Here is a 17,548-nt window from a genome sequence, read left to right as displayed (position 1 = left end):
GTTGTAGTGGGGCCAGCTACTGTAGGCACACTGGTAGGCATGGCTGGCCTCTGGTCTCGTTGGCTGAGAGGCCTTGCCTTGTGTAGTTGCTATGGGCAACTGGCGGGCAGGGCAGATTCTGATGGGTAGCTAGTTGTGAGGCCTGTCATTAACTGGTACAGGCAAGCTGGTGGAAGGGGAGGGGCAGGCCCCTAGCACTGATAGGCTGCTGCTGCTGCTAAGTCACTTCAGTTGTGTCCGACTCTGTGCCCCCATAGAGGGCAGCCCACCAGGCTCCCCCGTCCCTGGGATTCTCCAGGCAAGAACACTGGAGTGGGTTGCCATTTCCTTCTCCAATGCATGAAAGTGAAAAGTGAAAGGGAAGTCGCTCAGTCGTATCTGACTCTTAGCAACCCCATGGACTGCAGCCTACCAGGCTCCTCCATCCATGGGATTTTCCAGGCAAGAGTACTGGAGTGGGGTGCCATTGCCTTCTTCAACTGATGGGCTAGAAGGAGGATTCCAAAATGTGCCCGCCGGCATCAGCACAGTGGAGGGAGATCACAGAACTAGCTGTCTCTGTGTCTCATTCCCCTGTGGAGTGCCAGCTGCCTCCTGCTTCCCCTGGAGGCTCTCCAAGATGAGCAAGTAGGTCTGACCCAGGCACCTTTCACACTGCTGCCTCTCTGCACTGGGCCTCCGAGCGTGTGAGATTTTGCATGCACCCTTTAAGACAGTTTCAGTTTCCTACAGACACATGAAAAGATGTTCAACATAACTAACCATCAGAGAAACGTGAATCAAAACCACAGTGAGGTGTCACTTCACATCTGTCCAAAGGGCTGTCATTGTAAAGACAGCAAATAACAAGCGTTGGCAAGGGTGTGGAGAAAAAAGAACTCTGGTGCACTGTTGGAGGGAATGTAAATTGGTACAGCCAACATGGAATAGAACTAACAAATGATCCAGCAAATCCACTTTTAGGTATTTGCACAAGGAAAACTTAAAGGCTAATTTATAGAGATCAAAGCACCCTTATGTTCCATGTGGCTCAGCTGGTAAAGAATCCGCCTGCAATGCGGGAGGCCTGGGTTTGATCCCTCGGTTGAGAAGATCCCCTGGACAAGGGAAAGGCTACCCACTCCAGTATTCTGGCCTGGAGAATTCCATGGAGTGTAGAGTCCATGGGGTCATAAAGAGTCAAACAGGACTGAGCGGCTTTCACTTTCATGTTCCATGCAGCATTAGTTACAATAATGAAGATATTGAAGCAACCTAAGTGGCTATTGACAGGTGAATGAATAAAAAAGATGTAGTATATTTACACAGTGGAATAGTCACAGCCACAGAAAGAATGAAAGCTTGCCATTGGCAACAATATGGATGGAACTAGAGGGTATTATGCTAAGTGACATAAGTCAGACAAAGAAATACTGTATTCACTTATATGTGAAGTCTAAAACTGAAAACAAATGAACAAACAAAACAAAAAGTAGATACAGAGAAAAGAGTGTACTTTTTCTCTTGTAGATACAGAGAAAAAAACTGTGATTGCCACAGGCAAAGGGGTTTGGGAGTTGTGTAAAGTAAGTGAAAGGGATTAAGAGGTACAAATTTCCAGTTATAAAGTAAGTCATGAGGCTGTAATATACAGCACAAGGAATGTGGTCAATAATATTGAAATTACTTTGTATGGGAATAGACAGTTACTTTTTGAGGTGGTAGTTTCCTGTACATCTGAAACGAACATAATATTGTATGTCAACTATACTTCAATTTAAAAAAGAGAAAAGGGGGAAAAATGAAAATGAATCTACCATGAATGTATTCAGTTATTCCAATAATTCCTAGGACTCTATGCTAAGGGGAAAAATATACAGACAGGAAGGAAATGTGCCAAGATTTTTCCTAAGCATTGTTTAAAACAGTGAAGAGTTAGAAACAACCCATTATTTTTAAACATGTAAATGTTTAAGGAAATGTGAGACATGCATTAATGGAATATTTAGGAGACACTGATGTTCATAAGGAATGGGAGAAATTTTTTTTTACTGGTAAGTTAAAATGCAGGATACTGTGTTTATGTACAACTGTGTTAAGTACAACACTATCCAAAGTTATCTATGGCTTCCCTGGTGGCTCAGATGGTAAAGAATCCACCAGCAATGCAGGAGACATGGGTTCGATCCCTGGGTTGGGAAGATCCCCTGGAGGTGGGCATGGCAACCCACTCCAGTCTTCTTGCCAGGAGAATCTCCATGGACAGAGGAGCCTGGTGGGCTGCAGTCCATAACGTCACAAAAGAGTCGGACACAACTGAGTGACTAAGCACAACGTTATCTATATTTATATAATCTATATTATATATTTACAAAAATAGTGGATGATATTACATGCAATGTTTGTGCTTGGGTGGTAAAGTCTGAAGAGTTTTATTTCTTTTTTTCTTTATTTTCTAAATTTTCTAGACTCTATAAACTTGACTTTTAAATATGGAAAACTAGTGATATGCTGCATGCTTATATTCCTACTTTTTAAAAGATTTATTTAACTGGTTCTTGAATTCATTTGAAGATGTGTTGACAGCTGTATCTTCTGTTACAATTGCTGAGGTTGCTCGTGACAATAAAGAAGTTCAGGATGCTATGGCTCTGGAAGGAGCCATTCCTCCTCTGGTGGCTCTGTTTAAAGGAAAGCAGCTTAGTGTCCAAGTGAAGGGTGCAATGGCTGTGGAAGCACTGGCAAGTTACAACCCTGCTATCCAGAGAGCGTTTCTAGAAAAATCATTGAGTAAATATCTTTTAAAACTTCTCAAGGTAGGAATTTTATTACTTTTCATTTTTCTTAAAGTATCCAATATTGAATTTAAATTAAGTGAAAAGAAAACTAAAGCCAATTCTAGAATAAACGTTTTATTAAACGCACATTCCTGTGGTATTCAGTAAATCCTCATTGACTGAATGGAATATTTTTTTTTATAGGCGTTTCAAATAGATGTTAAGGAACAAGGAGCTGTAGCGCTTTGGGCCTTGGCAGGACAAACACTGAAACAACAAAAGTATATGGCAGAACAGATTGGATACAACTTTATCATAAATATGCTTTTGTCACCATCAGCTAAAATGCAGTATGTTGGTAAGTTATGTTCTGTGCATAAATCTACACAATACAGAACAGGACTTTGGAGGGTTAGACATGTTTCTTGCTTTTCTTTGTCAGGAGGTGAAGCCGTCATAGCTTTAAGTAAGGACAGCAAGATCCACCAGAATCAAATATGTGAAGGGAATGGGATCGCACCACTGGTCCGCTTACTAAGGATTAGTAAAATAGCCGATGGCACGCTGCTGAGCGTCATCAAAGCAGTGGGGTCCATCTGTATTGGTTTGTAAATTTATTCTCAGTTCTAAAAATATTAGTAAGGTACTACTCTTCCTCTCTATCCCTACTGTTGCAGCCCTTAACCATATCTAATCTGTTATTATAATATTTTTATTTCTCAAAGACCTTAATGAGTAGAGCTGATGTAATTAAGCATAGTGTATCAGTCTTGCTTTGAATTCTGGTTAGAATGAGAAATGAGGACCATGAGCCTTGGCTCTTTTGACTTAAAGCAATCTCTTATTTTTAAGTTTAAGAGAAAAATATTTCTTATTTTGAATCTTAGGAACTATATGTTTTCAAAGATATAGAAGTGTTTCTAATGCTGCAGCACATTTTTCTATTCCATTCTCTTTGCACAGAAATTCTTTGTTTATGTAGTGGCCACCAGGTCTTGCTGTTCCTTTCTTTGCAAAGGAATCAACCTTTCCATAAATACACATACTTCTTCATTAATTAGGCCTTTAATATATCCCAGCAATGTTTTATAGTTTCCAATGTACAATTCTTGCACAATATTTTGCCAATTTTATCTTAGGTATTTCATATAATATGCATGCAACACTCCCTACCTCAGTGCCTGGTGCACCCGGCACTCAATACTTGTCTGTTGAATGAAGAATATTCACGTAATTATTGCTTGTGTGCATCCCCTGGTGGCCAATGGAAAAGGGGAGTAGGAAACAATGAAAGAGAAGTGTTCTCTGCTGCTCTTATTCCCTCAGTTCAGTTCAGTCGCTCAGTCGTGTCTGACTCTTCGCGACCCCATGAATCGCAGTATGCCAGGCTTCCCTGTCCATCACCAACTCTCGGAGTTCACTCAGACTCACGTCCATCGGGTCAGTGATGCCATCCAGCCATCTCATCCTCTGTCGTCCCCTTCTCCTCCTGCCCTCAATCCCTCCCAGCATCAGAGTCTTTTCCAATGAGTCAACTCTTCGCATGAGGTGGCCAAAGTACTGGAGTTTCAGCTTCAGCATCATTCCCTCCAAAGAAATCCCAGGGCTGATCTCCTTCAGAATGGACTGGTTGGATCTCCTTGCAGTCCAAGGGACTCTCAAGAGTCTTCTCCAACACCACAGGTCAAAAGCATCAATTCTTCGGCGCTCAGCTTTCTTCACAGTCCAACTCTCACATCCATACATGACCACAGGAAAAACCATAGCCTTGACTAGACGGACCTTTGTTGGCAAAGTAATGTCTCTGCTTTTGAATATGCTATCTAGGTTGGTCATCAATTTCCTTCCAAGGAGTAAGCAAACAAAAGTGTTTTCTGCTGTTCCTATTCCCTGCTCCTATTCCCTATTCCCTTAGTTGCTTCAAACTTCAAGCACCGGGTAATAATAAGTAGGTGCTTTCTCTTCATTGTTCCTAAAGGGGCCCGATCTTGTACTTATATTTAAGTATGTAAACCCACTGTATTTGTAATGTGGCATTTATTGGTAAAAGAACAAATTTTAAATTGTTCGTTCATGTCCACTAGAAAGATGATTTGAGTCTCTTAATTGAGATTAGAGCTGCAAATTAAAGCAGTATGCTTAGAAGAAGTAAGATTATCTTTTTAGTATGAGTATTTAAGGAATCCAGAAAATTTAACCAGGTGATTACTCAAGTTATTTTTATAAAAACAAACTTTTAATGGAAAACAGTAGCAACTATAAGCTGAAGTACCTTGCACGTAATTATTTTTTTAAATAAATGATAGCTATTACATTATTATTCCCTGATAGTCCAGCACTTCTAATTTCTTAGTTTTGTGACTATTAGAAAACTGTTCTAACAGTAAATTTTCCAGGATTATTCACTTTGCCTTTTAAAAAGTTAATTAAGGTAAAATAGTGTCAATAAAGCATTTCCTTTTGTAATTTACCAACCATATTATGCTAGGACACATTGAGAACCAAACAGATTGAGCTATGTTTGACTGTAACATTTCCAAGATGGAAAAAACGTTATCTCATTGAGATGTGGGTTCTTACAGGTGTCGCTCATACAAGCAATCCCATTAGTCAACAATTTGTTGTAGATGAAAATGCCTTTCCAGTACTTATTCAACTACTGAGAAGTCACCCTTCTCCTAATATTAAGGTATATACAAGACTTTTGTGTGATATGGTAAAAATTAACATAAATGACTTTTTAAAGAATAATTTTTATCTTTAGGCAAGCTAAGAAGTATAATAAAAATATCTAACCTTTTAAAGCAAAATCCTAATTTTTTTAAATTTATTTTTTCATTGAAGGATAATTGCTTTACAGAATTGTGTTTTTTCTGACAAACACAAAATCACAAAATCCCAGAAGTTTTAAAGAAAACCGTTGCCATAGGAAGAGGTTTTGTGGATTCTTTGATACTTCAAAAGAAAAAAAAAAACAAACCTGAATTATGGGGAATTGGGTTAATTTTCCTATCTAGATTTTAAGACTAGAATGCCAAAAACAAAAATATGAAGGAAATTAAAACCCCTTTTTAAAGTGAAAAAAAATTGCTACAAAGATAGTAGCAAAGATATTACTAAATTTTATTAAAATGTGGTTTCTTCAGATTTAACAAGAGAGCCTTAGTCTTCTGTCCTTACTTATCAAAGAAGTTTTATTCCTCAGATATTTGATTATTCATAGAATTTCTTCCCTTCTTCCTCAGATACTGGTTGCTAAACCTGGGTGGGGATAAGGAAGATGTGTGATTTATGTAGTAAAATTTCTCAAATATAAATGAATCCTGTCCGTGTTTACACCATCAGAACAGCCCTACCTTCCACCAAGCAACCTGTGTTGGCTGGCAGCAATACTTTTCTCAAGGGTGGACACTGCTAGGAGTTACTATGAGTTGCTGCAGAGTCATTCATTCTTCTATTTACTTCTAGTTAAATGCCTTTAGTAAAATGACATTCACATGTATTAAAATCCTTTACCAAGTTTTAGAAATTCAGGACATCTATACTTGGCCACACAAACTATAATGACAAAAATTTATTTTCTCTTTAAAATTTGGTAAGGGCTCTGCTGGAAATCAGAAAATAAATATAACATATGAAGAAAATATATAAGTAAATATAGCATGATTTCTTTTAAGGAAGGCGTTTGTTATTTTGCTATCAGAAAAGATGTTATACGTTATCTGGCTTTTCTTGCCATGAAAGAGATTATGTCATTACAGATGTTGATTAGGGAAACAAAGAGGCACATGCTAGCACTTTTTGGCTTGAATTATATGTAAAAACTGCACTGACTTTCCGGAGAAGGCAATGGCAACCACTCCAGTACTCCTGCCTGGAAAATCCCATGGACGGAGGAGCCCGGAAGGCTGCAGTCCATGGGGTCGCAAAGAGTCGGGCACGACTGAGCGACTTCACTTTCACTTTTCACTTTCATGCATTGGAGAAGGAAATGGCAACCCACTCCAGTGTTCTTGCCTGGAGAATCCCAGTGACGGGGGAGCCTGGTGGGCTTCGGTCTATGGGGTCGCACAGAGTCGGACACGACTGGAGCGACTTAGCAGCAGCAGCAGCACTGACTTTCAAAGTACAAATAAATTTCTCAAGACTAAGGAAAATGACATATAGAATACATTTTTTTATTTAAAAATGTACATTTTCATGGCAAAACAGTTTACTTCAGTTGTGTCTATATTTAAGCATATATTTTCAATGAGTTGTTAAACTTATTAAAACAGAACATAAATATTTAACATTTTAAAACTTTTCCTCAAGTAAGATTGTATAGTAAATATTTTGCAATAATAATCATGCTTTTCGAATTCACAATGCTTTGTATAGAAATCCATGGTGTAGTACTTAAAAATTTGTCTACTGAGCCCAGTAATACCAAGGTTCATTAACAGTCTCCTTAAAGGGCTTCAGAATGTGCCTTAAACAACTCCAGAACCAGAAGAAGAAAACTTCCTCTGGATTATTCCCCAATGCTTTGCTTCAGTTGAAAGCATTCCATTAGAGCATTATATCTCAATGGTCAGTAGCTAACAAGCACCATGCTAGGAAATTTAAAAAAAAAAAAAAAAAGGTTTTTTTTTTTAGATGTAGAAGGAATGTAGCTATGCACTTATGATAAATTTCTTCACACGCACTGCAAGCCCTGGTTACCTCCCCATGTGCCCTCACACGGACCTTTGTGGTTGCACAGTACACAGAAAGATTGTTTTCTCAGCTGTTAAAAATTATGAGGGGGATTTTTCCAGAAGTTGTAATTGCCACTCTCTAAATACTAGTCAGAGAAATGGAATTAATGGTATTCTATGGTATCTTTGAGTTGGTATATCCTATATAAATATCTGAATGATGAAATGTGTCATTTGATAAACCATGAGTGAAAAATATGTTTCTGAAAATTACATATGTAGGTTGAAGTGGCATTTTCCTTGGCATGCATTGTCCTAAGGAATGATCTCCTACAGAAGGAATTACAAGAAAATGAAGGATTTGATTATGCTGATGTCCTTTATCTTCTTCACTCAGAAGATAAGGTAATAACTTTATGAAATGTTAGAGCTCATTTAGAAGAAAATGATTTTTAGACTACATCCTTAAAATTTCATTGTTTTTTTCATACAATATTCAAATGTATTATTTTAAAAATGTAAAATATCTTTGGTCGGTTGTTAGTTTGTAATGATGTAATAATATTGTTCCATATTTTTCATAGTTGTCATATTTCATCTTTGAAATGTAGCCATTTTAATGCTTGGTGACAAGCCAAAAAACAAATCTCTTCTGTCCTGGATGCATCAGATTTCAACTTAATTTTATGACCTTTCAATCTTCAGTCATCTACTTCTTACCCAGTATTCTAGAGTGGTGGTTCTCAAACTACTTGTGATAAAGGAATAGCTTTTTCCCCAGCAATCTGTTATGAGGAGATGATTTTAAAGCAACCAAGCTGTAAAATTTGAAATAATTTTAGACTTTCCATGAATCTGCAAAAATAGTACAGAGTGTTCTGAAAGTACACAGCTTTCTTGGCTGTCAATCAGGAAATTAACATTGACACAATACTACTAGCTAATCTGCAGGCTTCATTTAACTTTTGCCCGTTTCTCACCAATGTCCTTTTCCTATTCCAAAATCCAATGCAGGATCCCATATTGCATCTAGTTATCATGTCTCTTTAGTGTCCTTTAATCTGTGACACTCAAATCCTTTGCCTTTCATGACTGATATTTTTGATGAGTCCAGGCCAGTTGTTTTCTAGAATGTCCCTCAATTTGAGTTATCTGCTGTTTCTCACGGTTAAACTGAGGTCATGCATTTTGGTCGAGAACACCATAGTCTTCACTCACTTTCCCAGTGCATCACTGCAGGGAGTACACGATGTTGATGTCTTATAACTGGCCGTGTTAACTTTGGGTGCCTGGTTAAAGTGGTGTCTCCATATTTCTCCCTTTAGTTACTGTTCTTCCCTTTGTAATGAACAAGTATTTGGAGGTGAGTGTCTCTGAGACGATGCAAATACTGTGTTACGCATTGTACTTTTGCTCACTGGTTTCAGGATCCATTGATGCAATAATAATTACTGTGATATGTCTAATGGTGATTTAAAATTTTTTCCCTTTATTATTAACTGGTATTTAACTGTAAGGAAGAGCTGTTTCTTTTAAGTATTCTCAGTTTGTATAATCCTTTTGTCAACTATTTTGTGAACTATCACTGGTCCATGGGCCACACTAACCCTAGAGAAATAGAGAAACTCCCAAACTATTGTTATTCTACGGTGCATTGGGCAATAAGGAAAGAACATTGCCAATTATGTCTCAGCTCAGGGAGATGTTGAGGAAGAAAGGGGAGTGGTAAAAGGGAGAAATGAAGTCATTGCATTATTTTTTTTAAACAGAATTTTACTCTACTGTAGTACACAAAAAGATGAGCAGGGCTGCTGTAATATGGGCAATAATAGGGTAGGAATCATCTGACTTTCTAAACCACGTGTGCGCCCTCTACTCTGTTCCATCTGCGTGCTACTCTCATTAACGCGCTCCTCAGGGACACCAGGTTCTCCCTTTCCCTCTGCCCATTCTACTTTCCATCATTCTACAACCCCTCCCGGGCTGTCACCACTTACGCCACTCTCTGGACCCTTCCCTTTTATACCTAATACCTTTCTTCTTGCCTGTGATCAGGGGACTCCTTTGTAAGTTGTTGTTCAGTTGCTAAATCATGTTGGACTCTTTGCAACCCCACGGATTGCAGCACGCCAGGCTTCCCTGTCCTTCACTATCTCCACGAGTTTGCTCAAATTCATGTCCATTGAGTTGATGATGCCATCCAACCATCTCATCCTCTGTCGCACACTTCTCCTCCTGCCCTCAATCTTTCCCAGCATCAGGGTCTTTTCCAATGAGCTGGCTCTTCTTGTCAGGTGGCTAAAGTATTGGAGCTACTTTGTATCAGAGTACTTGGTGAGTACATACTTTTTATTATGGAAAAATTCAAACAAATAGAATGACAAAGTAGCATACTCACATATTCCCATGACCTGTCTTCAGCAGTTATTTCATTTATATATTCCCTCACTATCCATATATTACTTTTGAAGCAAATCTCAGGCATCATATACTTTTATCTGTGAATATTTCATAGGTACCTATAGCATTTTAATATGATTAACAGTGACAAGAAAACTCACTAAGATTAATGTTCTCTCACACTGAAAATAATGGTTCTCTCTCTATCACAGTGTTCAAATAAAATATTAAAAATAAGATTTAGTGATAAGATTCTATCTTTTGGGTCTTTCTAGAAGATCAACCATACTTGTAAATCTTTGGCAAATGGACTGCCAAAGGGAAAACTGACTTTTGCTCTGTGCCCAGTCCCAGAATGTTAAAATTCGACTTTTAAAAAGGAAATCATTTTTTATTCTCCCTTAGACTACAGCAGAATTTTATAAGTAAATTTAAGAAATGAGTGGTATCATCTCAGAATGCATAAAATTCAATATATATCATGCTATACAAGAGAAATTTTAATTTTTTATCAATTGTATTTTGAAATGTTGAAATAAAAATATGATTTAAAAAGTTGAAGGTTAATACAATTATGGAGATTCTTATTACCATTTAGGTATTCATTTATATAATCAGTAATCTAACATTCCATTTAAAAATTAAAAAATTTTTTCTCTTCTCTTTTCCCTGATACCACTACCTAATTCTCTGTTTTATCTGTTCAATAACACTCTGGGGCAACTCTACTACCTGTTTTCCCTAATAATGTCTTATTTTACTCCCAGAGATAAGAATGAAATGTATCCTAATATGCAAGAATTCAAAACCTATTGCCTTGAGTAACATGATAAATGAAGTAAACTAAAGATAATGCATCTCTCCTGTTTCCAGGATATTTGTTTACGAGCAGGCTATGCATTAACCCTTTTTGCCTTCAATAATCGCTTTCAACAATACTTAATATTGGAAAATGGAAAAATGAGCATATCAATTTTTGAACCTTTCCTTGAATCAACAATTGAAACTGAGAAGGCAATGGCAGCATTTCAGGTATAAATTTGAGGGTTAAAATTTCAAATCAATGTATCTTTCTAGTGAAAACTGAAAAGTTAGAAAAAACATTGGATCTGGAAAATATTAACTGATTTTGTAAAATTCACAGAGTATTTTTTACACCTCCCCCTTCCACCTCATAAGCATTCCATTATTTATGAGGAGTCCTTCATTTATGTAGAGTTTTACAAGGTTAGGTGCTGCCCTGGTGGCTCAGTGGTAAAGAATCCACCTGCTAATGCAGGAGATGCAAGTTTGATCCCTGGCTCAGGAAGATCCCCTTGAGGAGGAAAAGGCGACCCACTCCAGTGTTCTCGCCTGGAGAATCCCATGGACAGAGGAGCCTGGTGGGCTACAGTCCATGGGGTCACAAAAGAATTGGACATGACTTAGCGACTAAACAACATGATGTGGGTTTTATTGTTTGTTTTTTACAAATTAATAGGCGGTTTTGCCTCATCTGATGCTTAAAACAACCCCATCAGGTTGACAGGCAGGTAGTATTATTTTCATCACCCCTATTTTACCAGGCAGTAGGTAGAGAAACAAGTTTTCTAACTTCGGATCTCTAGCTGATCACCTGATTCTTCAACCACGTAGACAACCATATGTCTCTGGCTTCTTCTTGATCTTATTCTCTCCTCTTTGTCTATCTCATGACCTTTAGAAGTGTTTTCTGTGAACCCATACTTTACAGATGCAAACGTTGCAAACATTGTGGAAAGAAGATGGAAGGATAATATGGCCTACGATGGTTACTCAGTAATCAGATAGGGAAACACACTCTGGGTCCTCGCCGCACAGCTTGCTTTTCTTCTACTGGATCATACCAAATTGACCCTCTTACTTTCCTGAGAAGCATCCCCTTAGAAATAAAAGGTTAACTACAGAAGCGGAGTACAAAATGTTCAATGAGTCTCTGCTTTTTTTATTTTTAGATTATTGTATTAGCTAAAGTCATTATAGATGTGGACCACATTACTTTGACTGCAAGAGGTGTTACTATTTTAGTTGACAGTCTATATTCAGCTGATTCCACTACTATTGTCTTGACAGGTAAGAAATAACTAGAAGTCAATCATATCCACATAAAACTATTTTCAAAAAAGGTGTTGTTTTTTTTTTTGGTAATCTGAGGAGTAATAAAATAAGCCTGATACTCTGTCAAATGGTTTTAAGAATGAATTCATGTAAGTCTACGTGGAACTCCAGAGTTAAGTCTACATGGAATGAAATGAAGTCTATTCTGCACCCCAATTAGAGCCTTTCTGATTTCCTAATTAACTTTTTTAAACCTATAATTAATTTTTTCAGAATGTAAAATGAGAATTCAACTATGAACTACCAACCACAAAATTTATACACTAATTTATAGTCATACTGGCAGACTTATGCTGATAACCTCTGTTTGTTTCCTTTTGACTAAATGTGCATATTTGGCTAATGTTTGAGTTCTCTATGTTGCTATGCAATGTAGCAGAGCAAAATGGTCTAACAGCACTCTTGACATAGTTAGTGGTAATTGTTTGACTATATCTATCCAGATCTAACTCTCCAGATGATAAATATCTTAGTTTGCTTGATCTATCACGCTCAATTCAACATAAAACAGTATCAAAATGACAGCCATATGGACAGACAGCTACCAAAAAATAAAGTATTTGTTTTTTAACTGAAAGGGATTATTGAACACACCAAAAAAAAAATTTCACTTGCTGCCACAAAGTTACATTTGTATGGTGTAAGGTAAATTCAAGCAAACAAAAATTAGCTAGAAAAAAATACATGTTTAATATAAGTTATTAAATATATTTTATCTAAATGACATTCTTAGTCATAGTAATTCTATGACTCTGAAAAACAATTGTAGTGGGTTTAAATTTTACCTCATAAACTCCTCTGTGCAAGAAATGACATATTATTTTAGCTTTCAAATATTAATTTTCCCAGGCTGGTAGATGTTGAATCTCAAAAATTATTTGGCTTTCTCTGCACTCCACCACTGGAGTCATATGCACCTCCAGAGTCATATGCATGTCTTGGATTTCTCAAGCAAAGCCAGGTATTTAGATTTCAGGGATAAAGTGAAATAAGTGATATGCTCAAGTCCAGGTTGGTATGGTTCCCAGAAGAGGCTCCAAAAGCACAGAAATTTTACATAAGCTGATATTTCTGTTGCCAGCAGTTCAGTTTTTCCCATGTGTACCATTTAGCCATTCTTCACAAAAAGTCCTGCTGTTTTAGTCTTAGATTTTCTGCCCTTACCCATTTCTTACTCCCTATATTTAAAGACACTTTTTCCCTTCCTCCCCTTCTATAAACTCAGGCTTTAGAAAATACAAGCCTGAAAGTAAGGTTATCGTTAGATAATTTTTGGTTTAGACCATACCACCCAACTCATCCTGAGGCCATAAATACAGAAGTCTTTCTGGCTTTTTAATGGAGGCTGGAAAAAACAAAAGGAGAACAAAAACTCAGTGAATACCTCAATAAAGTATCCACCCACAAATGTAAAAATAGATTTATTGTGTTACACTTATTCCAACACAGCAACAATATTGTGAAAGAATATCACATGAAATCTCTAAAAATAAAACACAAATTGTAATGAAACAATTTTAAGTTGGTAGCTGCACCTTTATTTAATTACTGCTGCTGCTGCTGCTAAGTCACTTCAGTCGTGTCCAACTCTGTGCGACCCCATAGACGGCAGCCCACCAGGCTCCCCCATCCCTGGGATTCTCCAGGCAAGAACACTGGAGTGGGTTGCCATTTCCTTCTCCAATGCATGAAGGTGAAAAGTGAAAGTGAAGTCGCTCAGTCGTGCCCGACTCTTAGTGACCGCATGGACTGCAGCCTACCAGGCTCCTCCGTCCAAGGGATTTTCCAGCCAAGAGCACTGGAGTGGGGTGCCATTGCCTTCTCTGTGTTATTTAATTACTAGATCACTTTATTACTTCAATCTCAAAACACTGCTTTTATGGGAAGAACTTCAATGATCTTAAATGTCAATAAGCGATATATTGCTTGATTTTAAAAATATAATTAAGCTCTTAACTCAAAACCATTTGAATTGCAAAAAGGACATTAAATTTTCTTACATAGTTCAAACATTACGTTCATAATCATTAAAAAACATAAAACCTCAAAATAAAATATATTCTGAAGCCAAGAGGAAGAAAACCTCTGATTTTTCAAAATTCTTCACACTTAAATGAACCTATTTAACTTTTACTGTTTGTGACAGAAAACCAAACCATAATTTTGGGAAAAGTTTATATTTAACACACACATATTTTTCCTCAGCAGTTCTTCATTAATAGAGATGTGACTCAAAAGCTTTTTAATACTTTCATATATGCAAATGAATGAAGGCACAGTATACTGGTTTATATCAATTAAATGACACATGCATTTTTTCTTGTTTAATTTATAGGGAACTTAATAGCTACCTTGGCTCATTCTAGAGCTGGTATTCCAGAAGCATTTACCACATTAGGGACAATCCAACAGCTCTGCTATCATTTGTACTCAGGACAAGAAGAGGTATGAAAAAGCAATTCTAAAACAGAATATCCTAAAAATAATTTGCCTCTCTCTCACTTCTGTGGGCCAATTTCTCCACAGGTTGAGTGTTATATAATATTAACAGTTCATATTACTAACTCAAAATTTTATGAGTTTTCTAGTCCTACCTTTGCCATTCACAATTCTGGTTCCCACAAAATATGCACATTGGTTTTAACTTCAGGCTTTAAGGTGCAGTCTATGAATAAGTACATGGATGATACAAAAATACTTATTTATAAAATGTTTTATAATTAAAGTCACTCAGTCATTTCTGTGATTATTTGTAATGATGAAAGTGGAATCCATTGGAACGTTTTCCTTACCTGCCCAACAGTTAAGAGTGAGGGTGTGTGAAGCCCAGTTGGCTATGATAGTGTTGCTTCTGTTTCTTTTGCTTTTCCTGGAAGGGCTAAGGCAGTATTCCTCCAACTTTAAGGCTGTATAACCTGGAGGACTCGTTACACCATAGACTGCTGGCCTCCGTTCCCAAAGTTTCTGCTCTGGTGTAGAATTAGCATTATGGTGTAGAATTAGCATTATAGTTTGCATTTCTAACATGTTCCCAGAAGCTGAGGCTGCTGCTCCAGAAGCACTGTGCAAGCCATGGAAGATTTGGGGGCATAGACAGAAGTCGTATGTCAATGTAAAGACCAATATGTCAGCCTTCTGGTACCCTGCATGGGTTTGGTTTACATTCATTTTTTCAACGTTTTTTATGCCACCACGAAGAGATTTTCCTAAGAACTTCCCAGGGGTGTACTTTATTATATGAACAACCTTAATTACTTCAGAGTGAAATGCAGAGAGTATTTCCTTCAAAGGAAGGATTACTTTTCCTGGAGTCCCATGGCCTGGAACTTGTGCTTGTTTCTTTCAGTGGATAACTGAGTTGCTTCCTTCCTTGGGTGGCTTATTTTTAACTTACTCTTATGCTCTGGTTTCTTACCTAGTTTCCTATATTATAATCATCTGTGCAGTTTTGAAAAGTCCCAATATTCAGTTCCCTGCACTCCAAAATAATTAAATCAGTTTCTAGGGGGTGGAATACAGACAAGATTTTCATAGCTATCCAGGTGATTCCAATTCACAGTGAAAACTGAGACCTACTATCTTAGTTCAAACTCAAAGGTTCTTACTTGCCCTAGAATCACCTGTGGCACTTAATACCAGATTCTACTAAGAGAGATTGTATTTAGTTGACGGGCTTTAAAAAAAAAAAAAAAAAAAACTACCGGTGATTCCAAAATGCAGCCAGGACTGAGAACAACTACTCGAAATCAATGGCAACTCACAGCCCTCCCGAAAAATATGGCTATGCCTGTCTATAAATTGCCATCAGCTGACATACGTATTTGCTGTATGATATCTACAGAGATTTCCTATGAAATATTTAATGAGCACACTGGGTTAGATATTTTAAGAACAAAGCTCAATGTTTAAGGGGAAATTGTTTTTTCTTTGCTTAGGTTCGCATGGCTTGCTCCAGTGCTCTTGGTTACTTAACTTACAATGCAAATGCTTTCCGACTCTTATTAAAGGAATGCAGGAATAAGCCTAATCAGTTCCTTCGTATAACAAATAATATCAGCAGAGATGCAAGTATAAACCCAGCATTTTTAAAGGAATTTAAAATGCAACAAAAAGTGGGACTTCCTTCCCTAAGGTATTATTCCTATATTTGAAGTGGCAGTAGTGAAATTACTGAGACGAATTTTTAAGGAAGTTTAAGGAAGATTAAACAAAGAGAACTATCCTTGATATGAATCTATGCACTGTGTAACAAAGGAAAGACTTCATTCTAAATGTCCATTGCTAAAGCCTCTTTTTAATTCCAACTTAGCAACAGAATTTAGAGTGCAGACAAGAATACAACTGATCTTGGGGGTCCTGTCTGGTCAGGGTTATTCATCCCCCTTTTCAGAAGTTTTTGGAAGATTAGTTGCCTCCAACTTCAATTTGGGCTTCCCTGGTGGCTCAAAGGAGTAAAGAATCTGCCCGCAATGCAGGAGACTGGGGTTCAATCCCTGGGTCAAGAAGATCCCCTGGAGAAGGGGATAGCTACCAACTCCAGTATTCTTGCCTGGAGAATTCCATGGACAGAGGAGCCTGGCGGGGTGATTCAGGAAGTCATTCTTTGGTAGGTTTGGGGTATATCGGAGAGCTCTGAGGCAACCAGGAATGCCACTATGACCTTGGCATCAAATGGGGCTTTTACACATGATTCAAAGCTATGCCAAATTCACAGGGTATAAACAGGGCTAAATCAGACCCAGTGGCTAAAGTTATGGCAAAGTTTGCCAGGCATTTATTCAGAGGATTTTGCTTCAGTGTTGCAGTTCTACCATGAACTTAAGTTTCTGTAAAAAGAAAGGAGAGGAGAATCTCCTTACAATGGGCATATTTTCTCTTCTTCTGTAATTACAGCTAATTAAGTCTCTGCAAATAGTGCTATTTACACATAGGAAACAGAACTACTCAAGATATATATTAACTCTATGATAATAGAAGTGTATCATGGTTCTATAAATCAGTTTTAAGTACAGAGAAAAATGAGTATATCTTCAGTCACTTTAATTTGAATGAAAAACTGAATACCCAAAACTGATTATCTAATTTTATATAATCCAGGGAAAACTAAATTACAATTGCTTTAAATTTCTGGGTTTAAAATTTTTAATTTAAAAAATGTTTAAAATAATATTTACTTATTCAAAAAATTAATATACTCTAAATAATGGAAGTATTATTTTACGAAATCACTCTCACAGCTAGCCCATATGGCAACTTTTGGGGAATTAGAATAAGATACTCCTTCCTCGGTGCACTTTACTGCCATCTACAATTACTGTGAGGTTTTGTACGGCATCCCCTGGAGTTGTGAACTCTCAATTTTCAGGATTATAAACAATAACAAGTGATCAGCAAACTGATGGGAATGACTACCAAGTGAGGTAGAAGTGGTAAACAAATAACAATTACTCCCATAACTAATAATTCTATGCAGTCTCCTTACAGTATTTATATAGATTGACTATTCCCTTTAATTTTCATAACAATCCTACAAAGGAATTTTATTTAAATGAAACTATGGGGAATGTGCTAAAAGAT

The 17,548-nt window shown here is 37.2% G+C and overlaps 1 protein-coding gene across 1 annotated transcript in view; it reads left to right on the top strand.

Moving 5' to 3' along the window:
- Nucleotides 1-17,548, top strand: part of ANKAR (ankyrin and armadillo repeat containing) — a 56,483-nt gene that overhangs the window by 36,277 nt on the left and 2,658 nt on the right. The window contains exons 13-21 of the mRNA XM_010862908.1: nucleotides 2,554-2,795; nucleotides 2,961-3,114; nucleotides 3,199-3,360; nucleotides 5,339-5,445; nucleotides 7,718-7,840; nucleotides 10,709-10,867; nucleotides 11,809-11,926; nucleotides 14,307-14,416; nucleotides 15,907-16,103. Of these exons, the coding sequence (XP_010861210.1) occupies nucleotides 2,554-2,795; nucleotides 2,961-3,114; nucleotides 3,199-3,360; nucleotides 5,339-5,445; nucleotides 7,718-7,840; nucleotides 10,709-10,867; nucleotides 11,809-11,926; nucleotides 14,307-14,416; nucleotides 15,907-16,103 (1,372 nt within the window). The remainder of the gene's footprint in view (nucleotides 1-2,553; nucleotides 2,796-2,960; nucleotides 3,115-3,198; nucleotides 3,361-5,338; nucleotides 5,446-7,717; nucleotides 7,841-10,708; nucleotides 10,868-11,808; nucleotides 11,927-14,306; nucleotides 14,417-15,906; nucleotides 16,104-17,548) is intronic.

The sequence above is a fragment of the Bison bison genome, unplaced genomic scaffold (assembly GCF_000754665.1).
Source record: "Bison bison bison isolate TAMUID 2011002044 unplaced genomic scaffold, Bison_UMD1.0 scf7180017864485, whole genome shotgun sequence".
NCBI classification, from domain to species: Eukaryota; Metazoa; Chordata; class Mammalia; order Artiodactyla; family Bovidae; genus Bison; species Bison bison.
Note: the sequence above shows the minus strand (reverse complement) of the source record. Positions and strands in the feature narration are given on the sequence as shown.